The 27,781-nt window shown below is 38.2% G+C and overlaps 1 protein-coding gene across 4 annotated transcripts in view; it reads right to left on the bottom strand.

Annotated features, from left to right (window-relative positions):
* The window catches only part of PHF6 (PHD finger protein 6), a 55,747-nt gene that overhangs the window by 23,784 nt on the left and 4,182 nt on the right, over positions 1–27,781 (bottom strand). For all 4 annotated transcript variants that reach the window (XM_005594615.4, XM_005594616.4, XM_005594617.4 and 1 more), the window contains exons 2-5: positions 27,543–27,726; positions 27,198–27,299; positions 12,402–12,535; positions 12,074–12,117 (exon numbers count right to left, since the gene is read on the bottom strand). In XM_005594615.4, coding sequence (XP_005594672.1) covers positions 12,074–12,117; positions 12,402–12,535; positions 27,198–27,299; positions 27,543–27,680 — 418 coding nt within the window. In that variant the 5' untranslated portion in view covers positions 27,681–27,726. The remainder of the gene's footprint in view (positions 1–12,073; positions 12,118–12,401; positions 12,536–27,197; positions 27,300–27,542; positions 27,727–27,781) is intronic.

The raw sequence follows: 27,781 nt of genomic DNA, 5'->3' as shown, positions 1-27,781 counted from the left end.
GCATACACCCAAAATATATTATTAATTAAGTGTGCTAAAATGAAATCTGATGCCTGGGATTACTTCAAAATAATCCAGACGAAGAAAGTGAGTGGGGGGTAAAGATGAAACGTTATGCTGTTATTTCTACTTTTGCTTAAGTTTGAAATTTCCTATAATGAAAGTTTGTACAATGTGCTAAATCAAACATGGGCATACACAATGCCTAACACAGTACTCTGCACATGGGTGAATCAGAAAGAATATGGAGTAGGCCAGGCACAGTTGCTCACGCCTATAATCCCAGCACTTTGGGAGGCTGAGGCGGGTAGATCACCTGAGGTCAGGAGTTCGAGACCAGCCTGGCCAACGTAGCAAAACCCTGCCTCTACTAAAAATACAAAAATTATCTGGGCATGGTGGTGGGCGCCTGTAATCCCAGCTACTTGGCTGAGGTGGGAGGATCGCTTGAACCTGGGAGGTGGAGGCTGCAGTGAGCCGAGATCGCACCACTGCACTCCAGCCTGGGTGACAGAATGAGACAAACAAACAAAAAAAGAATATGGAGTCAGTTTTACACGGTGCAAAGACCACAATATGAATACACTACTAAAATTTTCCAAGTTAAAGTACAAAGAATTTAAATTCCATTGTCATCTAAGGAAGAGCACATGAAAAGATGGTGATAAAAGCAGGTGGAAGTTTAAAGGAATAATAATGATATAGAACACAGTATTTACAGACATCTTCAAGATATCGTGGGTTTGCTTCCAGACTACCACAGTAAAGCAAATATCGCAGTAAAGCAAATCACACGAATGTTTTCGCTTCCCAGTGCATTTAAAAGTTATGTTTACACTATATTGTAGTCTACTAAGTGTATAATAGCATTATGTATATAAAAAGATATGTACCTTCATTAAAAATACTTTATTGCTAAAAATAAATGCTAACAATCATCTGAGCTTTCCAGTAAGTTGTAATCTTTTTGCTGGTGAAGGGTCTTGCCTTGATGCTGTTGGCTGCTAACTGATCAAGGTGGTGGATGGCTGAAGGATGGGGTGGCTGTGAAAATTCCTTAAATTAAGACAACACTGAAGTTTGCCGCACTGATGGACTCTTTCTTTTATGAAATATTTCTCTATAGAATGAGATGCTGTTTGATAGCATTTTACCCACAGGAAAAATTCTTTCAAAATTAGAATCAATCCTCTCAAACCCTGCCACTGCTTTATCAACCATGTTTACAGAATATTCTAAATACTTTGTTGTCGTTTCAACAATGTTCACAGCATCATCACCAGAAGTACACTCTATCTCAAGAAACTACTTTCTTTGCTCATCCATAAGAAGCAAACTCCTCATCTGTTAAAGTTTGATCATGAGATTACAGCAATCCAGTCCTATCTTCAGGCTCCACTTCTAATTCTAGTTCTCTTACTATTTCTACCACATCTGCAGTGACTTCCTCCACCGAAGTCTTACACCTCTCAAAGTCATCCGTGAGGGTTGGAATAAACTTCTTCCAAATTCCTGTTAACGTCAATATTTTGACCTCTGTCCTTGAATCACAAATGTTCTCAATGGCATCCAGAATGATGAATCCTTTCCAGAAGGTTTTTAATTGCCTTGCCCAGATTAATCATAGAAATCACTATGTATGGCAGCTACAGCCTTATGAAATGTATTTCTTAAATAATAAGACTTGAAAGTCCAAAGTACTTCTTGGTCCATGGGCTCTACGGACTGCAGAATTAATGCTGTACTAGCATGACACGAAGACAACATTCATCTCCTTGTAGATCTCTGTCAGAGCTCTTGGATGACCAGATGCATTGTCAATAAGCAGTAATATTTTGAAAGGAATCTTTTTCTCTGACCAGTAGGTATCAAGAGTGGGCTTAAAATATTCAGTAAACCATGCTATAAACAGATGTGCTATCATTCATTTTATAGAGCATAAACAGAGTAGATTTATTGTAATTCTGAGGGCCCTAGGATTTTTTAAATGGTAAATGAGGATTGGCTTTAAAGTCACCAGCTGCATTAGCCCCTAACAAGACTCAGTCTGTACTTTGAAGCTTTGAGTCCAGGCATTGACGTCTCTCTAGCTACAAATGTCCTAGATGGCATCTTCCTCCAATACAAGGCTGTTTCATTGATATTAAAAATCTGTTGTTTTGTGTAGGCAACTTCACCAATGATCTTAGCTAGATCCTCTGTATAACTCACTATATTTCTACATCAGCACTTGCTGCTTTCACCTTGCACCTTTATTGTTATGGAGACTTCTTTCCTTAAATCTGATGAACCAACCTCTGCTAGCTTCAAATTTTTCTTCTGTAGATTCCTTACCTCTCTCAGCCTTCATAGAATTGAAGAATTAGAGGCTTGCTCTAGATTAGGCTTTGGCTTAAGGGAATGTTGTGGCTGGTTTATCTTCTATCCAGACCACCAAAACTTTCCCCATATCAGCAATAGGGCTGTTTCACTTTCTTATCATTTGTGTGTTCCCCAGAATAGCACTTTTAACTTCCTCCAAGAACTTTTTTTTTTTGCATTCACAACTTGGTTGTTTGGTACAAGAGGCCTAGCTTTTGGCCTGTCTCAGCTTTCAACATGCCTTCCTCACTAAGCTTAATAATTTCAGCTTTGAATTTAAAGTGAGAAAAGTACAACTCTCCCTTTTACTTAAACACTTAAGAGGCCATTAGAGGGTTATTAATTGGTCTAATTTCAATACTGTTATGTCTTAGAGAATAGGGAAGCCCAAAATGAGGGAGAGAGATGGAGAATGGTTGGTTGGGGAGGCAGCCAGAACACACATCACATTTATCAATTAAGTTCACTGTCTTACATGGGCACGGTTCATGATGTCCCAAAACAATTTGCAATAGCAATATCAAAGATTATTGATCATAGATCACCAAAACGGATAAAAAAAATGAAAAGGTTTGAAATATTGTGAGAATTGCCAAAATGTGACAGAAACAAAGTGAGCACATCCTGTCAGAAAAAATGATGCCAACAGACTTGTTCAATGCAAGGTTGCCACAAATCTTCAATTTGTAAAAAATGCAGTATCTGTGAAGCACAATAAACTGAAGTGCAATAAAGTAAGGTATGCCTGTACTGAGCCATTGTTTAGAGTTGTACACACATTATTTTTCACTTAATCCTTAGAATAATCCTATGAGGTAGGTTTAAACAAAACAAAACAAAACAAAACAAATTTTACAGATGCAATATCTAACGCTCTCCTCTGAGAGAGATCAAGTAATTTGCCCCAGATCATGTGCCTAGGATGTGGCAGAGCTAAGATTCAAATACAGACCTTATTTCAAAGCCAATACTCTTAACCAGTATATAATACTGCTTCCCAGTACTTCATAAGTCTATTCAGTGCTACTCAACTTAAAAGGTTTTTAAAGAGCTTAATACCAACATCGAAATCTCCCTATATTTCTATTTAATAAAAGTAATGCAAACTGTGGCCAGGTGCAGTGGCTCACGCCTGTAATCCCACCACTTTGGGAGGCCAAGGCGGGTGGATCACGAGGTCAGGAGATTGAGACCATCCTGGCCAACATGGTGAAACCCTGCCTCTACTAAAAATAGAAAAATTAGCTGGGCGCGGTGGCGCTTGCCTGTAATCCCAGCTACTTGGGAGGCTGAGGCAGGACAATCACTTGAACCAGGGAGGCAGAGGTTGCAGTGAGCTGAGATCGTGCCACTGTACTCTAGCCTGGGCAACAGAATGAGACTCTGTCTCAACCAAACGAACAAACAAAAAACAAACAAAACACTAAGTAAATATTAAAGCAGGTAAAGGCTGCAAATCTACATAAATTATAACATTTTTAAGATACTTTTAACATAACTATGGTGACCCTATTTCCTGAAACATAAACTGAGTTATATCATTTGACAAGCAATTTCTAATATAATGTTTCAGAACTGTCCATTAGGGAATCCACCAGGTTCTTGAATAAAATACAGACTATAGCCTCCAAGGTTAGGCACAAAAGATTCCTTTACACCATCTCAGAAAGCACGGGATTTTGTGGGTCACTGTAGTTCTAACACTTATCACCACTTTATCTTTTTAAGTAATTTCAGACTTATAAAAAAAGTTGTCATAAAAATTCCTGTATACCCTTCACTCAGATTCTAAAAATAATATTTTACCACATTTGCTTTATCATTCATTCTCTCTCAATAACCATACACATTTTTTCCTGAAAGGTTTAAGAGTAAAATGCAGCCATGATGTCACCACTGTATTTTAATGTTTGTTACATATCTGTCACTAAATTATGCCCTCCCCAACTCCCCCAAAACTAAAATTTGTCTCATTTGATACATGAGGACACTTCACCTTGTGAATAAGTTAAACAAGTTAAGACCTCGTGGGGCAGTTTCAGACTTTCTGTCCAGATATCCTTTCTGTCCAGATATCCTTTCTACTTCACACTGTTAAATGATGTGAGAACTTAGGAGGAGGAAGATGGAGCATAAACTAGGAAGAAGGTAAGATGAGGAAAACAGTGGTTAAGAAGAGAAGACAATCAGTAAAGGGACAGACAGGGCTTTATAATACTAGGAGGAGTGTTGGTGTACTGGTAAATTGGGCATTACTCTCCCCAATTTACCATACTCAAAAACCTTATAATCACATAAAATGGTTCTATTTCTGACATCCCTATGTCACACTCTGGGACCACAAATGCTTGTTTTCCTAAGTACTTTCATTCTCATTGTTCTTCAACCCTATTAGGACCTCCAGTCCATTGATGACTTCTTGTTTCTTGTTCTCCTGCCATCACTTCCCTCCCTATCTCACTCAAACTGCTCTCTTGCAAATATCTGAAACTCCCATATCCCTTTACTTCATTAAACTCACTTGGCAAGATCCCAATTTTTATTTACCCTACTAGCCACTTTCTCTATGCACATACAGGATCCTGAATTACTGGTGGAAAAGTCACATCACTTGACTGATGGGAATCACTGCATAAACTCATAGGTACTAACCTCAACAGCGCCCTTAACCTATTCTGGAAACCTTACATTTCTCCAAGCAAACTTCCTCTCCCTGTCTTCAGAGCTATTCTTTCAAATAGTTCTCTTTCCTCCAGCTTCCAACCCTCACACCTTTCGCTACATTCTCCTTCACAGAGAAGACAGACCAGATAGGAGCCACTTATCCTCTTTGTTCCCTCCTACTACAGTGGAAATGCCCTCCTATCACAGGCCAGTTGTTTTGCTTGTGTGCTGAATCCTTTTTCCTTTACCTTCAATCTCTTCCTGCCCAAAGCATCCTTTCTCATAAGTGTCTATCAATCAATTAATTCTCCTCCTTAAAAAAAAAAAGCCAAAGGCTGGGAGTGGTGGCTCACACTTGTAATCCCAGCACTTTGAAAGGCTGAGGTGGAGGACTGCTTGAACCCAGGAGTTTGAGACCAGCCTGGGCAATGTGGCAAAACCCCATTTCTACCCAAAAAAAAAAAAATTAGCCAGGTGTGGTGGCACATGCCTGTAGTTCTAGCTACTCAGGAGGCTGAGGTGGGAGGATCACTTGAGCCTGGGAGGCTGAGGCTGCAGTGAGCCATGATTGAGCCACTGGACTCCAGCCTGTGTGATAGAGTGAGACTCTGTCTCAAAATAATAAATAAAAATAAAAGGCAATTAAGTGAAAGAGGCCAATCTGAAAAAAGCTATACACTGTATGATTCCAACCATGACATCCTGGAAAAGGCAAAGCTATGGAGACAGTAAAAGTATCAGTGGTTGCCAGAGGTTTGGGAGGGAAAAGGGATGAACAGGTAGAGCACAGGGGATTTTCAGGGCAATGAAATGATTCTGTATGATACTGTAATGGTAGGTACATGTCATTATATACATGTCAAAACCCATAGCATGTACCACACCAAGAGTGCACTAACTTAAACTATGGACTTTGGGTGATAATGATGTGCCAGTATCACCCAGTCTGGTGTGGGATGTTAATAGTGGGTAGGCTGTGTGTGTGTGTGCATGTGTGTGTGTGTGTGTGTGTGTGTGTGTATGTTAGGGGTTGGGGAACAGGAGATATATGGGAACTCTGTACTTTCTGCTCAATTTTGCTATGAACCTAAAACTGTTCTAAAAATAAAGTCTATTAATCAAGGGAAAAAAGCCACCCTTTAACTTCCTTCTAACTATTCCCCTCCCCTTTACAAGCAAACTTATTAGGAGGCTTACCTGTGTTACTCTTAACATCCTACACCAGAGTGGTACATTTGTTACAATGGATGAACCAATATAGGCATATCATTATTACCTGAAGTCCACAGTTTACATTAGGGTACTCTTAGTGTGGTACATTCTATGAATTTTGACATGTATGTAACATGCCATGTCACAAATCTCCAATTTCTCACTTCCCATTTGCCGAGGTGCATATCAATATGGCTTTTGCACCTATTACTTTATCCAAACTATTTTCTAAGGTCACCCATGGCTCCGTTGTCACTGAATCCAATGGATGCTTTTTCAACAGTCTACCAAGTTGACCATTTGGTTCCTTCAGACACTACTCTCTTCCTTCCTTTGGTTTCCAGGATGTAACACTAATCTGACTTTCCTCCTCCCTCTCTAGCCATTGTTTCTCTCTCCCTTTGAAGGCCCATCCTTCTATACCCAGCCTTTAATTGTTAAAAGTTCCTCAAGGCTCAGTCCTAAGCCCTTTCCTCTTCTGAACTCTCTCCTTAGGGGATTTTTACTCCACTCACAAAGATGCAATTATTTATACTCTCACTTGGCAAATTTCTATCTCTAGCCAAGGTCTCTATTCTGAGAACAAGAACCATATAATCAATCCATCTGCTTCTCTGATATCCCCACTTAACTAGCTCACAGGTATCTTTTTTTTTTTTTTTTTTTGGAGACGGAGTCTCGCTCTGTCACCCAGGCTGGAGTGCAGTGGCCGGATCTCAGCTCACTGCAAGCTCCGCCTCCCGGGTTCACGCCATTCTCCTGCCTCAGCCTCCCGAGTACCTGGGACTACAGGCGCCCGCCACCTCGCCCGGCTAGTTTTTTGTATTTTTTAGTAGAGACGGGGTTTCACCGTGTCAGCCAGGATGGTCTCGATCTCCTGACCTCGTGATCCACCCGTCTCGGCCTCCTAAAGTGCTGGGATTACAGGCTTGAGCCACCGCGCCCGGCCAATAGGTATCTTAAACTTGATCTTTCAAACTTAAGTCATCAACTTTCCCCAAAAGCTTACTTCACCTCTCCTGTTATCTAAGCAAATGGCAACATCAGTCACCCATTTGCATATGCCAGAAACCTTGGAGTCATCTCTAATATCTCTTTTCCCTCACCTCTATACTGGATGCACCTGCTAAGTGCTATCAATTCTATCTTCAAACACTCTTCCTAAATTTGTCTACTTCTGCTCAACCCCGTAATTACAACTCTAGTCCAAGCCTGCTATCATTACCAAACAGGATTCCTACAACAAGCCATTCTGTTTGCTTAAAACCCTCAATTATCTCTTGCTGTTCTTAGGATGGTATTCAAAATCCCTACCAATCTGGCCCATGTATTCTCCTCCCAACCTCATGTGCCACTCTACCTATCATTTTTGTTTGTTTGAGTAAGAGACAGAGTCTCACTCTGTTGCCTAGGCTAGAGTGCAGTGGCGTGATCGTAGCTCACTGCAGCCTTGAAATTCTGGGCTCAAGTAATCCTCCTGCCTCAGCCTCCTGAGTAGCTGGGACTATAGGTGCACAGAACCATGCTCAGTTAATTTTTAAATTTTTTGTAGAGAGAGGGTCTCGCTATGTTGTCCAGGCTGGTCTTAAACTCCTGGCCGTAAGCCATCTCCTCACTGGAGCCTCCCAAAATGCTGGGATTACAGGCATGAACCACCATGCCTGCCCCGATCTATCTTTTACTTACATAGCTTTCTATCAATTCCTTGGAAGTATCAAGTTCCTTCCTGTCTAAGTTTTCAAAGATCCTGTTCCTTCTGCATAGAATGTGCCTCCAATCCTCTTTAGTCTTTTAAGACTTAATTTAAAAGAAATTTTCTCACAGGTCCCCCCAAACATTTGCTCATGGCACTCTAATTTCTCATTCATATGATTTATTACAATTGTAACCTATTACTTGTGCAACTATTTATTTAGTGTACATCTCTCACATTAGACTTCAAGCCCTTTGGGGCAGAGACCCATCTAATTTATCCCTATCTCCCCAATTACCTAACAGGCCTGGCAAATAGTAGCTGAAATATATTTACCAGCTTGTATATAATTCCAGAAGGACTGTGTCCTCAGTTAACTGTCACCATTGATAGGGGAGATATTTTGCATCAGAAATGCTTTCCTTTTATTTTGGAGACTGAGTCTTGTTCTGTCACCCAGACTGGAGTGCAAATGGCGTAATCTCGGCTCACTGCAACCTCCGCCTCCTGGGTTCAAGCAATTCTCCCGCTTCAGCCTCCTGAGTTGCTGGGATTACAGGTGTGCGCCACCACACCCAGCTAATTTTTGTATTTTTAGTAGAGACGGGGTTTCACCATGTTGGCCAGGCTGGTCTCGAACTCCTGACCTCAGGTGATCCACTAGCCTTGCCGTCCCAAAGTGCTGGGATTACAGGAGTGAGCCACTGCGCCAGCCCAGAAATGCTTTCTTGTATGTTTGGAATGATTTTATAGGCAGCTTATCTAAGCCCATCACCACTAACAGGTAAATACATATAGTTCCTGGGATGGGCATTCTAATAACCTAGTGACATAATGATAGTTAAAAACTCCATATAGATTTTAAATTGCTTTTCAAATTCACAGTCCACTTTTTCTGAAGCAAAACGGATGACATAGGTTTTAGGTATTTAATATTCAATAATATTTTATTTGTGATGGGAAAATTGAATTGCTATATTATGCAATTATTCTCGAATTTAGTATTTCAAAAGAGCTCATTTTATATAAAGCTAACATGGCAGACTGAATGATATATTAATAGCATTTATCATATCAAGTATTAGCAAAGTAAGTATTGAGCCACAGATGGCAAATGACCAAGACATTACCATAGATATTCATTCCTCTTTGCTCTGGAGACTAGTGCAGCACAATTCTTAAAAGACAGTCCCTGAAATACAATCCTATAACCTCCCATCATAAATCACGATCATAAAGGAGAACATACGTTTCCCATTAGAACAATGGAATAATTGGAAGTTCTGTTTCTGACAAAGCACTCAAAATCAACTAAATTTGAGATAGATCAATGTGATAAAAGCCAGAAATCAATAAACATAAAGCTTTAATACTTTATAGAATTATTCTTTCAAGGTCCACAATGTGAATATAAATACACTATATATAAAAATGATACAAACCCCCGCCCACTGTTCTACAGACATACACATCGAATCCCAAATTCAAATTAATTGTATCACAAATCTGAAGTTATAATAATGCTGCCAGTTACATTAAAAGAAAAGTTGTCTTGAAAAGTATGAATTTAGATCTCTCACTATTAAGTTTCACAGGGCTAAAACATGGCCAAAATTATTCTCCTTTATATAGTTTGCAGTGACTTCTCCCTACCACTAGATGGTACTATCAGCTTCAGAAATTCAGGGAATAAAATGGGAGCTGTTTATATTAATCAGTATATATTAATCATCCTTAATTATCTCAAATATCCTGTCTCAGTGTGCTCATACTTGTATTCATCAGATCATAAGTCTCAATCCTCAGCTTAACATACAGCATAACATAGTCTCAATCCTCAGCTTAACATACAGCATAACATAGTCTCAATCCTCAGCTTAACATACAGCATAACATTGTCTAAATCCTCAGCTTAACTTGGATTGTTTGAAATGGGGATGGATACCCCATTCTCCATGATGTGCTTATTTAACATTGCATGCCTGTATCAAAATATCTCATGTACCCCATAAATATATACACCTACTCTGTACTCACGAAAATTAAAAATTGATTAAGAAAAAACCATATAGGGCCACTATAATCTTAAAGAGTATGAAATAAATGTACTGTTAAAATCTGAAATAATTAAAGGTGGAAAAGCATACTCAATCTTTCACAAAGGATTTTCCAATTCAATTCTAGAATTCAGTGAGGAGAAAACAGAAGAAAAGCATTATTAAGGTTTTTTGCGTCATATTTTATCACCTCGAAAAACATTGTTATTATTTATCCAGTTTGTTTACCTTAAAGACTAGATTTTGCTAATGACTGTGTTTTTAACCAATACTTTAAAGTATCTGGACTAATCTCAAGTCCAGAAGTGGAAACAATATTGTTTTGTATTACAAAAGCCAAGATCTAGAGATCAAAAAGGACCACCAATTTTAACATGCGAATACCAATAATTAGGTAAATCTTTATAAAAGAAACAACTTCCTAAAACAACAGTGCTCAAACCATTATAATTCTAAGCAACATATTCTCAAAAGCAAACAAAAATTTTAAAGATTTCTAATCTAAATGAAGGAATAGAACAATTGCAGATTACATCTAAGCCATTTTATATTGCTAGTAAAAGTATCAAAACCATCTGTTTGAAAATGTTTGAAACAAGTCAGAACTCAGTATCAGAGTTTTCCCATACTTTTTACAGACCAAGTACAACTTGGCTAACTACATATAAACATGACTAACCTGGTTTTATATAAATTTAAGTAGAAACAAACTATAAAATAATGTTTAAAGTTTGTATTTTAAATTTGGTTACTTATTAACACATTCGCATTTTTTTAAGTACTACAAATGTGAATAAAAATTTAACAGAAAGCCTGGTGATCACAAAATGTACTACTATTACCAAGTTCACATCATTTATAATATGACAGTAGCAAGGATACCAATTAGCATCCTTAAAGAAACACACAGCTGACCAGGCACAGTGGCTCATGCCTGTAATCCCAGCACTTTGGGAGGCCGAGGAGAGTGGATCACCTGAGGTCAGGAGTTCAAGCCCAGCCTGGCCAACATGGCGAAATCCCGTCTCTTCTAAAAATACAAAAATTAGCAGAGTGTAGTGGTGGGTGCCTGTAATCCCAGCTACTCAGGAGGCCAAGGCGGGAGAATCGCCTGAACCCAGGAGGCAGAGGCTGCAGTGATCCGAGATTGCGCCACTGCACTCTGGGCAACACAGCAAGATTCCGTCTCAAAAAAAGAAAGAAAACAGAAAAGAAACGAGGCCAGGCGCGGTGGGTCACGCCTGTAATCCCAGCACTTTGGGAGGCCGAGGTGGGCGGATCACGAGGTCAGGAGATCAAGACCATTCTGGCTAACACAGTGAAACCCCGTCTCCACTAAAAATACAAAAAATTAGCCAGGCGTGGTGGCAGGCGCCTGTCGTCCCAGCTACTCGGGAGGCTGAGGCAGGAGAATGGTGTGAACCTGGGAGGCGGAGCTTGCAGTGAGCCGAGATTGCACCACTGCACTCCAGCCTGGGCAACAGAGTGAGACTCCGTCTCAAAAAAGAAAGAAACGAAACATGCAGCCACCAGCGTAATTTCTTACTAAAGATAGATTTTCAACATATACTTTACAAGGACTTTGGGGTAAAAGTTTTCTTACAAGTTCAGATCTTGGCTGGGCGCGATGGCTCATGCCTGTAATCCCAGCACTTTGGGAGGCTGAGGCAGGTGGATCACGAGGTCAGGAGTTCAAGAGCAGCCTGGCCAACATGGTGAAACCCTGTCTCTACTAAATATACAAAAATAAGTTGGCATGATGGTGCGCATCTGTAATCCCAGCTACTCAGGAGGCTGAGGCAGGAGAATCGCTCGAAACTGGAAGGCTGAGGTTGCAGTAAGCTGAGATCACGCCACTGCACTCCAGCCTGGGTGACAGAGCAAGACTTCGTTTCAGAAAAAAAAAAAAGTTCAGATCTTTTTACTATGCACATTAGTTTATCCTAATACTTTTCTCAATTCTTCTAAATGTACTGAATGTTGAGATATATCTTATGGTTAAAATTGATATAGTACAATTCACTAATTTGTACTCAAATTTCTTCTTGAAACTGAAAAGTGGCTGAAACGTGGCTAAATGATGTACCTTCGGAGTTATGTGCAGTTTTCTTGTGTTTTCGGCAATAGACCCTATAAAAAATGAAGAAATCAAAAATTAGTAAGCAAACTAAATTAAACTCACTTTTCAAGTTAAGAAAATGAGCAGTACACTTCACCCCCATTCACTAGCTGGATTCAAAAAATATTATTAAACTTTCTGTACTATTTCTCTAAGTATTAAATTTCTTATCAAAAACACCCTTTATGATGACGATGAAATGCTTTGAAATGGGAAAAATTTTTACAAAAGCCCAAAGAAAGTATAATTGTTAAAAAAAAAAAAAAAAAAACTTAAAGAGAAGTTAAATAATTACATGTAAATTCCTTGTGAAGGTTTCTCTCGTATTTGAGCTTTATCATGCAATGCACAGTGGTAGTGGTATGTCCTGTGACATGTTTTCACATCACAACCAATTGTTGCTCCAGGACAATGGCACAAAGAACACATCTAAGGCAAAACGACAAAATATTATTATTAGTATGTGACTTTCTAAGGCTGTATATCAGATTAGAGGCATATCAATTTCTGTCAAGGAAACAAATTGGTTATTGAAAACTTCTGTAATTAATGCTATTTTTCTTGTTTTCTCTCCTTAGAATAACCAGAATAAAATTCTTCTGGGGTATTTTGTTCCCACGTTAAACACTGACAAAATTAACAGAATATTATTAATGTCTATTATTTCATTATGGTCAAGAGAAAATTTGAAATACTGTAATTCAGGAATGTGAGCTGTATGTAACATTATAAAAGAGAACTTTTTATGCAATCCAGATCTTCCTGGGTATAAGTAACTGGAGAAAATGTCTCATACCAGAAAAAAATGTTTCTCTTAAAATTTCCACTTAATTGCTAGGCATGGTGGCTCATGCCTGTAATCCCAGCACTTTAGGAGGCAGAGGCGGGCGGATCACAAGGTCAGGAGTTCAAGACCAGCCTGGCCAATATGGTGAAACCCCAACTCTACTAAAAATACAAAAAAATTAACTGGGCGTGGTAGCGCACGTCTGTAACCCCAGCTACTTGGGAGGCTGAAGCGGAACTGCTTGAACCTAGGAGGTGGAGGTTGCAGTGAGCCAAGATCGCGCCACTATACTCCAGCCTGGGCAACAGAGCGAGACTCCGTCTTAAAAAAAAAAAAAAAAAAAAGAAATTCCACTTAATTAATGAGACTCTGTGGGAAAAAAATCTCACATAACTATTTGAAAACCTGGTAAAATCCATTTAAAGTGAGGGAAGGAGAGAGGATAAAAGAATTAGGTAGTGTTTTTAATACCTTGAGCTCTGAGACTATTTTATGATGTCAAGTTGATTATATTGTGAAAATATGCACGGTACTTCAGTTTAATCTATGTCACTTACCTCTTGCATTACGAATTCAGGTAAACATATAACAGATGCTTTCAATGTATTTTATTATACCTTACCTTTTGAATTTAATGGATAATTCATATTGATTAACTAGCTCATACTCTACATTTAGGAAAAAAGTTATCTTTAAAAAGTTATGTAACAATGACTTTCAGTGGTTTTGATTAACATATCATAATGTACTGTACCAAGTGAACATTTATAATGAGGCCATTTAACTGTAGATGACATGCCCAAATAGATTCACAACAAGCTAAATCTAAAAAACTGTTCATTTGTTACTTGGTTGCTGGACATCTTGTTCTAAAGTGTTCTCATCCCTCTTTTTATTAATTTGAACATGAAGAACACTTAGCATTCCTAACTTTTGGATTACTCGGCCTCTAAGCAATATTGGTGTATCAAGAGGCTAATATAAATTCCAATAAAATTTCTTACATTTCTCTAAGCAAGTCAAACACTCACACTCTCATTCAAGCTATCATTTTGAAAATATTCATATATAAGTCAGAAACAGAAACAGTCTTGCTACAGCTGTTTCCCAGAAAACATGAGGGTCAGTGCCCACTATTGATACAAGAAATACCCCTTTCTTCTTTAAATAAATACAGAAACTTCAAAGTATTACTGTAAAAAGAAATACTATGCCAAATTATCAAGAAGGCAAAGCTTTTGCATGGCTTATACATTCTTAAGGAGGTAGAGCATTTGAACTGTTGCTTAATTACAAAGTTCTATTATATTAAAGAAATTTTAGAAAACACAAAAGAGCACAAAGAAAATTTTTAAATCACTCATACTCACCAAGCAGAGATGCCTCACAGTATTACAATGCTTACGTGAAACGTAATTCTACACATGCTATTTTGCAATCTATTTTTTTAAAGCATCAAACACTATCCCACTTCACTAAGAACTTTAGGGAAAGTAGTTTATCTTGAAACTTACATCTAAAACAGGTTTAGACGGGTACATTTCGAAAAAAAAATTATTAAATTCAATTAGCAAGCAAAACTGAAAAGAGAGGTGCCATTTAAAATACTATATTGAGCTCAACATTGACAAGATACAGTTAAGATGGGCACTCTTGTATACAGCTGGAAATTGGTACATACTCTCTAGAATGCAATTTGCCTGATTTAACAAGGTTTTTTTTTTAAATTTGTATTCTCTAAGCCAGTAATTTTACTCTATAAATCTAGTCTAAAAATTAATCAGACTCAAGCAATTAATGCACAAGCACATTCATTGTAGAATTATTTAGAACAGTCTAAAATGTAAAACCACCTATCAACAACTGAAAAACGTTTAGGGTCGGGCGCAGTGGCTCATGCCTGTAATCCCAGCACTTTGGGAGGCTAAGGCAGGCACATCACCTGAAGTTGGGAGTTCGAGACCAGCCTGACCAACACGGAGAAACCCCGTCTCAACTAAAAATACAAAATTAGCCGGGTGTGGTGGTGCATGCCTGTAATCCCAGCTACTCGGGAGGCTGAGGCAGGAGAATCAGTTGAACCCAGAAGGCGAAGGTTGCGGTGAGCCGAGATTGCACCACTGCACTCCAGCCTGGGCAAAAAGAGTGAAAGTCCATCTCAAAAAAAAAAAAAAAAAAAAAGAAAGAAAGAAGAAAAGAAAGAAGAAAAAGAAAAAGAAAAATGTTTAAATAAATTATACACACGAGAAAATGTTCTACAGCCATTCTTTTCAAATAAATTGGAATGGCACAGGAAGATCTATGTGTCATGTTAAGTTAAAAAAATGAGGCAGAATACAAAACTATGTGAATTATGAACCCAACTATGTTTATAACATAGATTCTTTAAAACAGGTAGAAGTAAAAACAGCAAAATGCTAAGTGGCTATCTCTGGGTGGCTGGTTTTCTTTATAATGCCCTGTATTTTGATTTTTCTACAATGGGCAAAAGTACTTTCATATGCAAAAATATTATTTAAAAAACAAATTAGGAAAACTCTAGTAAATGCTTTCAATACCCATCTCTCAGTCTGGTGAGAATAAGATGGGAACCAAAAACCCAAAATATACCAAAATAGTTTTTGGCTGGTTATAAATTTAAATCTGCCCAAAGTAACTGGTTTTAAGCTGCTATGGTGAAACAAATGCATTTTGCAAATAACCAGTTAACTATAGCAACTCAAGACAGGTAATTTTTTTAAAGCTTACTTTACTTTTATAGTCAGTTTCACTCAAGAAAGAGAAGAAAGAGGAAGACATATCAATAAAAAATATTTTCAGAGTGGAAACTTCTTTACAAGGTTAGGAGTTGGAATTTTGCTAACTTAGAATTCACAAGACCTATTTTATGCAGCATTCACATATAAGCAGTCGAATTTCCGGCAAGGTGCTAACAAAATAGCAAAAATTATCCATAATATAACCAAAATACAATGTTTACATTTGCTTGCTTACCTATGAATACAAAAAGGGAAACTTATCTTAGTCTACCATGCTATATTCCAACCTCTAAAACAATCCTTTTTCTCTAAACTCCTAAGGGACTTAACAGATACATATATATATAAACTGTTCATTTTGGCGCTTATCATTTTACTCCATTATATGGCTAATTATCTTTATAAATACATAAATTTTATCAATCAATTCATTCTAGACAGAATTTATTTTTGAAGACTAACACTGTGTCTTACAAAGTAGTGCTCAGTAAGTATGTCACTGCAAACATACTCTATTATTGAAGATTTTAATCTTACGGCATATTTTTTCTCATTCATGTTTCTAATACCTGCAGATTTAACATAATTATCTTCAGCTACTTCTAAAAATATTTAAACATTCTGATCTAGGACTGGGAATGGTGAAATTGGGGAGATCAATCCAGATGGAGGAGCACAGAATCAACAGCGGCAAGAATGTTTCAGAGAAAAGATTAGCCCCACTAGAAACAAGGTTGAGAACTAAGATGAGATAAAAAGAAAAATTAAAGGAGCTGAGAAACCAGATAGGTGGCTAGTCCAGTTTAAAAAATGTTACAGGAAATAAAAATAAAACAGAGGTGTTCCCTAGAAAAATGTGAAATAACTGGAAAATGGGGACCCCTCTACCACAAGGCACCTGGTTGGTTATACCCTAATAATGGCTCCAGTATCTCCCTTTACACAAAACATTTGCTCTCCAATTTACCACAGTCCCTACTGGGGCTTCAGCAAAATGACTGTCAACTGCCATGTACCATCATGCTTACACAGTATCCATGGTTTCCTTAAACGTGGGAAAATGAAAGTTAACCTGACAGAAACGTGTTTTTCAAGAACAATGGAAGCTCTCTCCCCCAATCCCCCCAAAAAAGGCCTGCTCCGTGTATCAAACATTCTGTTGAGGGCTAATTTCCTGCCCCCATCATAGGCATACATGTTAATTCTCAGCTTATCCTGCTTGTATCCTGATTTCAAGTTCTTGATTTAGATAGAGGTGAAAATTTCTTCATTAACAATGATTTTTCTTTTACTCTCCTATTCAGTTTGCTACCTAGTCGACCTAGCAAACCTTAGTAATTAATTACCAGCTTCAAATTAGGGATACTGGAAAAAGAGGCCCTGTCTTATTACAGATATTTGCACGGCATCTCTATAAGCTACACTAACTTAAGGTTAAATTGTGCAACATAAGCAGAGTCTCAAGGAGCTGACCCACTGACGAAAGAGGAACTAAGTCACGCATGAGAGGAGACACAAGGAACTAAATGGACTGAGACTTAGCTAACGTCGGGTAGGAGCCAGAGGCTGGGACATACCTGCTCCTCAGTCAACTTAACTAGGACAGGAATGAAATTCAGTTTGCAAAAAGAAGTCTTAAAGAGCACAAGGCAAAATACTGCTTTCTCAGTAACTATAGGGGAGTAAAATGAAAATGAGATTGTCAACTTCTACGATAGGCTCTTGGGGAAAAGCTGGAACCTAATGGTCAGACAGAGCCATAGGGAACTGAGGGAGGAAAGGCTGCCTGCAACTTAGATTTGTCCAGCTTCATCGCCCTATAATATGTCTGTCAGTAACTGACTACCAGTGTATAGACAGACATTCTCACAGCCAAGCAGTCAACTGTTCTCAAGAAATCTGCTCCAAGAAAACTGCTACGAATGCACAGACAAGGCAAAGGAGGGTACAAAAAGAGGTCACGTTCTTGAGCCTGTAGGCAAAGAAAAAAAAAATGCCAAAAGCTCTTGGAGTAGGGAACACTGTATCGAGGATATTTTCACAGGAGATATGAGCCAAAAACAAAGTGAGAGCAGCTTACCTTACGCAGGTGCTTGACTTTTGGTTTTGTTTTTAATAACAGATAATATTACCCCCAATAAATACTAGAAAGTGACAGTACAGTTGGGGCAAGTTTTCAGAGATGCACCCAAAAATGCTCCTTAACTCCAGCTTCATTGCTTTATTTATAGTAATACCTCACATATCCAAATAACTAGACAACAGAATGGCTCTGAATTATCTGGTTAACTGCTGTTTTAGTTTTTATTTGTTAAATTTATGTGTTAAAAATTCCTTAAAAAGTGCCACTTCATGGGAGGGTGGAATATGAACTTAAAACTGTTTGTATGATCCTTTAGTTACTATTTGTTAAAAACAGCATTTTGAAGGAGGTCTCATAAAAACACAAACTTAACACTACTTTTAAGGTTTAAATGGAAAGCCAGAAAACAACAGTGAAATCTGAAAGCTGTCAGTCATTGAAAAGTGACAAGTTGCTTGAAAAACAGATTAGGACCTTAAATTCCAGGTACTTCTAAAAAATAGGGCCACTGAAAAGTACTTGTTAAATTTTTACTAGATTTAACAGGCTAAATCTAAGCAGTTACTGAATAGGTTATTTCAGATGTCTTGGAAATGGGAGGGAAATGAACTAAGCCTTAACCTCATCTCCTGACCTTGCTCAGAATAACACACTCCAACTCTACCCAACTTTCTGCATCATGACCGACGAGGAATATAAATTCTCTTATTGGAGTTTCTGAAGTTTCTTTTTGTGTATTGAAAGATTCAGACAGACATTTTCTGAGCTCAGATTTTTATGTCCAAGCTTTTCTCGGGTATGGGTTTTTCCAGCTGAGGGTACTCTAAACTGCTATGCCGCTTGCTATATTTAGTCTGTGAAGAACACCTCGTCCACATCTATGCTCAAATAAGTACCGAGATAGCCCCCAAAACCAAGAATATGTTTTGTTTATATTATTGGTTTTGGATCTCCTCCATTAGCAAAAATAAATGAGGATTTTCTAATGAAATTACTTGACAGTATTCCCAATTGCCAAAAAGTATTAAATGGAGGCAAATAAAAAAATTGTGTATTAAAAAAAATTTATTCAGTAATAGCCAAAGACCCAATTTTCTCCACCACTACACTTCCAAGTTTCTCTTTGACCTTACATTCATTCTCCTTTATCACCTCAAAAGTAAAGCAAAGTTCATTTTAATATAAATGACTGGTAAAATATCTGCATACATTAAAATTAATCTGCATGCCATAATTGGAGCTTTTAAAAAAATTCACATTTATATGAATATATTCACAATGCATGTACACTAAGGTACACAGATGACAATGAGGCCACTGAACAAATCTTCAGGAAGAAAATTTACCTCTTTTCCTCCCTACAGAAGGCATCCTGTGGGCCTAATCCATGGGATTTACAAACTTTATTTGTAAATATTTTTATTTACATTTTTTTACAATTAAAGTAAAAATATTTTTATTTACAAAAAACTTTGTTTTTTGTAAATAAAAAGTTTAATTAAAACACGGCCACGCTCATTTCTTTGTGTATTGTCTGTGATTTCAACTGAGACTACATAGCTTGCGAAACCTTAAATATTGTCTGGTCCTTTACAGAAAGTTTGCCAACCCCTGACCCAAGGCAATGGTCCATAACCAGCATTGTTCATCAAAAATCACCTGGGAGGCCGGGCATGGTGGCTCACGCCTGTAATCCCAGCACTTTGGGAGGCCAAGGCGGGCGGATCACGAGGTCAGGAGATCGAGACCATCCTGGCCAACATGGTGAAACCCCCAACCCCATCTCTACTAAAAATACAAAAATTAGCTGGGCGTGCTGGTGCGTGCCTGTAATCCCAGTTACTCAGGAGGCTGAGGCAGGAGAATCGCTTGAACCAGGGAGATGGAGGTTGCAGTAAGCCAAGATCACACAACTGCACTCCACCCTGGCGACAGAGTGAGACTCCGTCTAAAAAAAAAAAAAATCTGGGAATCTTTTTCAAAAGATACCTGTCTGCAGCACAACCCAACCCTCACCCCTGCCCCTTTTCTGATTTAGTAGAGTTGGTTAGGTACCACTGCTCTAAGGATTTAGTAGCACCAAGAGTCATCTAGAATCTTCAGCTTCTGTGATTGCAGAAAGCAAAGTGGCAGCATTCTATACAATGTGGGTATTCCATTTTGCCCCTACTGAATGCTAAGTAAATCACACAATCTACTATAAATAGCACTGGCATTTAATACTTATTTAATATTTTTTGACCACTTCCTCCTCCTTGAAACTCTTCATCTTTGACTTCCATAGCTTCCCTCTCCTGGAGGAACACATTTCAACTCTCATTTTCTATGGAGTCTTCTGACTTCTCATAATTAATTGTGATCCTCTTTCCCAGCTCTCCTGTGTCATTCTTTACATACTTCTAAGGCTAAACCATATTTATTCATGTTTACATTCAAAGTACCTAGCATTGTGCTGGTAGAAAGTGGGCACTCAAGTATTTGATAAACAGGTAAATTCTAAACTCTATATTGTATGGGAACTTGACTAATACCCAAGGAAACAATAAACACAAAACTATACTGAGGGAGCGAAGGCTGAAAAAACATGAAAACTCTCATGTTTGAGGCACACACAGCTCTCTATACTCTCTGGAAAAAAATAACCAACCTGATTTTTCCCTCTAAATTACTCTCCTCCCTTTTCAAACCGCTCAAGTTGCAAACAACACTAAAACACTAATTAACCAAAACAGAGGAATTTTGTGCTACACCATGACTTCCCTAGTCAATTTATACCTAGCCTGTTATTAAGGCTTCACACTATTATCCAGCTGAAGCCCTTTCTATCTTCAAAGTCCACCAACAATGAGTGCCCACTTATTTATTAGAACACTATTGAGCACAAAGAAGACATCAAGCACCATATGAAGAGTTTTCTATGCATTATCCCCATGTCATGCTAGGCTGGGCAAAGAGAATACAGTCTTACTCTCACAGAGTCAACAATACAGTGGGGAAGAAAGGCTTGCACATGTGTATCAAATACAATGCATACTGTGTTATGCTATATGACAGAAACAAAGTGTGAAGCTTGAGCTGGATCTCAAAAAGAGATAGAACTTTTAAGAGGCAGCTAGGAGGAAAAAAGAGCCGCAAGCAGAGGTGAAAATCAGTATGTGCACCGCAATGGGGTCAGAGACAGGATGCCTGGAAAACCCAGAGGAGAGAGAATGAGATAAGGATGGAAAAAGTGGGTTAAGACAAGACTTCTGAATGGCAGGCTGAGGCCTCTGGACATTGTATTGTATGCAGTAAGAAATCATGAAAGGTTTCCAGTTAGGGAGTGGCATTAGCTTTTAAAAGCAGAGATCAGGTAACTATCAGTAGTATGCTGGAAGGGTGGGAGGAGCAAGACTGGACATAGGGTGGCATTAAGAAAGAAAAGGCAGACATCCCACAAATAGGACTGACATGACTGATATGGAAGAAGGAAGAGTTGATGGTAAAGGATTCAGAAAGAGGATCAGGTTTGGGGAGGGGTGGGTGATGAACTGGTTTAGACAGGTTGAGTTTAACATACCTGCAGAACATCTATGTAGAGTAGACAAATATGCTGCCATCATTATACTTCATTCTTCACAGTGACTATTGTGTATCACCTGTCTCCTGAGAAATCCTGCTTTTACCCTTCCCCATCCCTTCCTATCTGAGTTGAAATTCCTCTCTAATGCTGGAAGCCCCTGCAATCATCCCACCTTACTCAACTGGGATGGGTCTCAAAGACCTATTCTGGTATGGCTAACCTATTAATATTTCCTAGACTCATTCCATTTTTTTAATCTTACCAGCTCTAGGAAGCAGTCTGAACTATCTCAACAGGTAGACTCCTCCCAGACAGAAGACACCCTGTTCTTTAAAATGCTAAGTACTACACTGGTACTGAATAAATAACAAAGTGAAGACTATGTGGAAATCGTCTTTTTATTTTCAGAGGCTACAAATATATGTGGAGGGTAATATCACAATATTCTTACATAGGATGTGTATAGGGTTTTTGTCCTAAAAATTAACAAGATATTACTACTTAATAGAACATATTAATGGGAGTCTGATTATGTCCTAAATTCAGTACTATTTCCATCTTTATTAGAAAACTGCTAAGCTGTAATCATTGTTTCTTTAAATGCGATTTTGGAGTGTAGCTTAAAAGACAGTCTAGCGTAACCTGGTGATTAGGAGTTCTGGCTTGGGAGTCAACTGACCCTGGATTCAAATCCCAGCTCTGCCACTTACTAGCTACAGTCAGGTTACTTAACTCATCTGAGCCTCAATTTCCTCACATGTAAGATGAGAATACTTCCCTATCTCACAACATGATTATAAGCATTAAAAAGGATCATATAATTTAAAAACTTAGCACAGTCCCTAGCACACGTTAAGTGTCTAACAAATGTTAGCTATTTCTACTACTAGAAAAAGCAGGAAAACTGTTCAGAGGATTTCATAAGACATGAGTAAAATTTAGTTTGAAAACAGGGAACGTTTAGGAGTGACCTGAGGACAGTCATCAAGTATATAAAGGGTTTTTTAATAAGGAAAAAAAAAAACCCAAATATTTATTTAATGGAAGGAGACAGATCTAAAATGGCTTTAAATTAAGAGAAATACTTAATTTATACAGAAGTATGAATTTCTCAACTCTGAGGAGTGTTATATATTACTGGTCTTGTTTCAGGTTACTTGGGTAGAATCACAATTTTTTGATATATTTAAGAACAGGGCAAATTTTTCTTTTTTTTTTTTTTTTTTTTAAAGAGAGGACCTCACTCTATCACCTAGGCTAGATGGATATAGTGGCACAATCATAGCTCACCAGAGCCTTGAACTCCTGAGCTTATGCAATCCTCCCACCTCAGCCTCTTGAGTAGCTAGGTCTACAGGAACACACCACATTTCAAAATTTTTATATTTTTTTGTAGAGATAGGGTCTCGCTTTGTTGTCCAGGCTGGTCTTCAACTCCTGGCCTCAAGCAATCCTCCCAGTCGGCCTCCCAAAGCACTGGGATTACATGTGTCAGCCAATCCTCAGGCCAAAGATCTTATCTTGAGTGGCTTGTAGGAAATCTTGCATAGGGGTAAGAAAGGTGAACTAAATGGCCTTCTGAACTCTTTTCTCTTCTTGTAATCTGTGATCTAATCTGACACCGGTACCAATTAGAATAACAGCTATCTGCAGAGGCAGGCGGATCACCTGAGGTCAGGAATTTGAGATCGGCCTGCCCAACATGGTGAAACCCTATCTCTTCTAAAAATACAAAAAATTAGCTGGGCATGGTGGTAGGTGCCTATAATCGCAGCCACTTGGGAAGCTGAGGCAGGGGAATTGCTTGAACCTGGGAGGTGGAGTTGCAGTTAGCTGAGATCACGTCACTGCACTCCAGCCTGGGCAACAAGAGCGAAACTCCATCAAAAAAAAAAAAAAAAAAAGCTATCCAATGTAGATACCCTTAGTAATCTCACCAGCTAGCTTCATCCAGAAACAGTAAATTCTTCAAATATCCTTCTCTCAAGTATCTCCTTAAACAAATTCAAAAAAGCAGTGATAACTCATAATTTTACTTGGAAATTTGCATTTCTTGGCTAGATGACTGGAGAGTAAGAATAGATGGTACAGATGTGGTATCTCCATATGGCTTCAGTAGAAACTGGGAATCATACTGGAAAAATATATATCTGTCTAAATTGAAAAAACAGGGCATCAAATCATAAAAGCCTTAGTATTCTGGCAAATTTTTCCTGGTCCATCTTGGTGCTATATAATGAAAGATGGTGTCAAGGAGATGAAAATGTTCATGCAGAATGGCTTTCCGCCTTTGATCCTTGTGGCTGACATGAACCTTGGAAAATTGCTTGTGGCAGCAAGAACATAAAAACCATACACACGCACCTCCTGCTCTACTGAGCCCTCTCATCCTCAACTCTGACCCACCTGGCTGTTGATACATACACTTTAACCTCAAGCCCTAGCCTCCTTATCTCTGTTCTTTTCTTTGGGGCAAGCAAGCAACTTTGGAGTCAACACCAGGTACAGACTGAAATTTGTCTTGAAAGCACAGAGGGGTCAGTACTCCAGTTTTCGATGATTTTCAATGAGTGTTCATGACTTACTTTTCACCTAGAAATCCAGATGAACAGGAGCCAGAGCAAACAGGCTCACAGGCTCACAGGATAAAATGCCTTCAAAAGTCAATTAGAGGCCGGGCATGGTGGCGCATGCCTGTAATCCCAGCACTTTGGGAGATCGAGGCGGGTGGATCACCTGAGGTCAGGAGTTCGCGACCAGCCTGACTAACATGGTGAAATCCTGTCTCTACTAAATACATAAAAATTAGCCGGGCATGGTGGTGCATGCCTGTAATCCAAGCTACTTGGGAGGCTGAGACAGGAGAATTGCTTGTACGTAGGAGGTGGAGGTTGCAGCGAGCCAAGATCGCGCCATTGCACTCCAGCCTGGGCAACAAGAGCAAAACTCCGTCTCAAAAAAAAAAAAAGTCAATCAGGGAAGCTGATTACCTAGTTTATACTAGTTTATATGTAGTTTATCTAGTTACATAAAGCTTTTCACTCTTTTTTTTCCCCCTCCTATTTGATTGATAGCCCTTTTATTGCTTAGACAAATTGACACAGGGAATAGTAGAGAATAAAACCTAAATCTAGAATTTTGGTTACCTGATAGCACATCACGTAAAAATGATATAATGAAAGCAGCAAAACTGAAGGCTAAAAGGAGTTTCAAAAATTATTTCAAACCTAAACGTGTAAATGTTACACTCCTATCCCCTATATAAGTTGTTTAAACTGTGACATTCTAAGGGAAGGAAACGGAGCAAAAGTTCTTCCCTTCTGCCAGTATTCCTCAGTGCTCATGCCTGTAATCTCAGCACTTTGGGAGGCCGAGGCGGAGAGATGGTCTGAAGTCAGTTCAAGACCAGCATGGCCAACGTGGCGACACCCTGTCTCTATTAAAGATAAAAAACATTTTAAAAATTAGCCAGGCATGGTGACACACACCTGTAGTCCCAGCTACTCGGGAGGCTGAGGCAGGAGAATTGCTTGAACACAGTGGAGGTTGCAGTGAGCCAAGATCGCACCACTGCACTCCAGCCTGGGCAACAGAGCAAGACTCCATCTCAAAAACAAACAAGCAAACAAACAAAAACAATAACTATAAGTGGTGGCTACTATTTATCAAGTCCTAATCATGTGCCCAGCACCACCTTAAATCCTATATACTTCCTCTTTTAATTCTGGCAATAATTCTGGGAGGCAAGTACTGTCATTATCTATCCCCTTTTGCAGGTGAGGAAAACATGGCCTGGAGAAGTAAATAACTTACTCAGGATCACTTAGCTAGTAAAGGACAGAGCTGGAATTCAAACTCAAATCTGTTACTAAAGCATGTGTTCTCAATTCCCAGTATTGTTCCATTCCCTAGATCAAGGAACAAGTTTCATTATTTATAACACACTACACTTGGGGAAGGAATTATCTCCCTACACTATAACACTAAAAATTAATCAAAACAATTTATAATAGTAAAACTCGTACAAAGTTCTGATGCTTCAACAAATAGGTCCAAATATATTAAATCTCCACTGAACTTAGCAATATTGACAGATGTGTGCTGTTGCTTCACATAACATGTAACACTAGGCATTGCATTTGTTAATAATGTTTCAACATTAGGGACCAAAACTGCTTTTGTTCTGACTATAGGAGCTGTGTCAAGTGACAAAATGCTAACAAGTCAAGATACAGAAATATTTTCCAGGGATATTCATGTCAAGCAATAAATAAAGGGGTAATAAGGTTTACAGCACAATCACTTTCAAGTAAGTATCATTCTTTTTTATATCTGCATTTGTTTTAAGGACTAGGAAATAAAAACATAGTGCTATAGTTCTCAGAAATCAGCACAGTAACATGAAGAAACCTAAAACCATCAAATAAAATTGACATTTAAAAAACAGGGCTTTCTAGGCTGGGCACAGAGGCTCACGCCTGTAATCCCAGCACTTTGGGAGGCCGAAGTGGGCAAATCACCTAAGGTCTACAGTTCAAGACCAGCCTGACCAACATGGTGAAACACCGTCTCTACTAAAAATACAAAATTCGCCAGACATGGTGGCGCATGCCTGTAATCCCAGCTGCTTGGGAGGCTGAGGCAGGAGAATCACTTGAACCAAGGAGGCAGAGGTTGCCATGAGCCAAGACTGCGCCACTGCATTCCAGCCTAGGCAACAAGAGTGAAACTGTCTCAAAAAAAAAGATAGAAAAAAGAAAAACAAAACAAAACAGAGCTTTCTATTACTACCTACAGTTTTTAGGATGGGGAAGATAAACATTTTCATAATTAAGGTCTCACTACAACAAAAATGGTCTGACCTCTGAATTCTCATTTGTACTAATACTGATACTAGGATTTGAGACTATCCTAAAGCAAATCTCAAATGTCATCTTTGAACCCATATTTCTTCATATTGCTTTTTATGTAAAACTATTAATAGAAGACTACTTTTCAAAACATATCATTCCTGATCATCAAAATGATAGCCCCCCCTTCCCATTACCATTTCATCCAAAAACTACCATCTCAGAGTCTTTGTGAAATAAGAGGTTATGTAGTAACTACAAACACAGTTATATGTTTGGCAAAACCTATCTTTTAAAAAATGAAACTGGAGAGCAAAGCTATTAAAGGTACATTTATGGATGTAATTTTAATAAAGGGTTCAAATGAGAAAAATAAAAATAAATCTTCCCATTAATTGTTTCAAAGTAAACCATAATGTGTCATAAGTACCAACTGAGATGACACTACTATTCCAATAGAGCAAGGTAATATCTTACTAATATGGTTATTGGTAGTGAAGACAATTACAGGAACATTACTCTAACACAGCTTCAGAAAAGCTCCTGTGAAATTCACTGAAAGTTATCCAAAGTCATAAATGTTGTGTTATACAGCTGAACTACAATAAAATACTTCATTCGGCAAGAGCTAACACTTTCCTGTTGAGAGGCTACTGTCATCTTCATTTGTAATGACCATAATAACTTTATGATGGAGATGAAAACATATCAGAATTATGAAAAATAAACTTGCATGAAGACTTTAACACAATATATACTCGAATTAACCAAACTGCTTGTTTTCTAAGTAAACAGCCTCCAAAAAGATTTTAATTCTCTTTGAAAAGCAAAAAAAAATTGAATAGTATAAATATTGACTCATTCCTTTTTGTTGAGTGGTAAATAAGATAAACCCGGCCTTGGATTTTGCTGGCTCAGGAAAAAAAAAAAAAAAAGCCTGCAATTTAAAAATATACTCAGTTAATAATGCAATACAATCTAAAATAAGCAATTTCCTCTTTAATGAGTTTAAATAATTTTTATTCTCAAGAGGCAGAAATAACAACTTACCAGCTTCGTGCCTCTTTTAATTTCCTTTTGGACATCTTCAATAGAAAATCCACCAAGACTTTCATTATCAGAGTGTGATGATACCAAAGCAGATGAAAAGAGCTATAAATTACATTAAAAAAAAATCAAGGTTCATATATAAATTACAGTAAAACAGTAAATAAGATGTTAAATTTAAATGGTAATTTTCTAGTAAAAATGGCATAGCATCAGTGATAAACCATTTCTTAAAATTTAACTGAGTTTTCTTTGGTTTTTGTTTTTTTTTAGTATTCAGGAACATTCATGTGTTATTAAGATTCTCATGAATCGGTTCAAGGTCTCTGTTACTGCTGGTATACTTACCATGCACTTATGGTGCGCTGCCACCTTCTGGTTTTCAGATATCAGTAACTGTCCACATTCCTTGTCTCTATTTGACTTACAAAAGCCACATTTGCGCTGTCTTGTAGGCCCTTTTTTCTGTTCAACTGAGCTTGACATGATTTTTAAATTGCCTTTAGAATGCCACTTTAAGCCTCAAGAAATGCTACAGAGAATAAAAAGGGCGACAATGTTAATTTTATTTTAAAATCAGTTTATAC

Source organism: Macaca fascicularis, chromosome X (assembly GCF_037993035.2).
Source record: "Macaca fascicularis isolate 582-1 chromosome X, T2T-MFA8v1.1".
Classification (NCBI taxonomy): Eukaryota; Metazoa; Chordata; class Mammalia; order Primates; family Cercopithecidae; genus Macaca; species Macaca fascicularis.
This window is presented reverse-complemented; position numbering and strand designations above follow the sequence as displayed.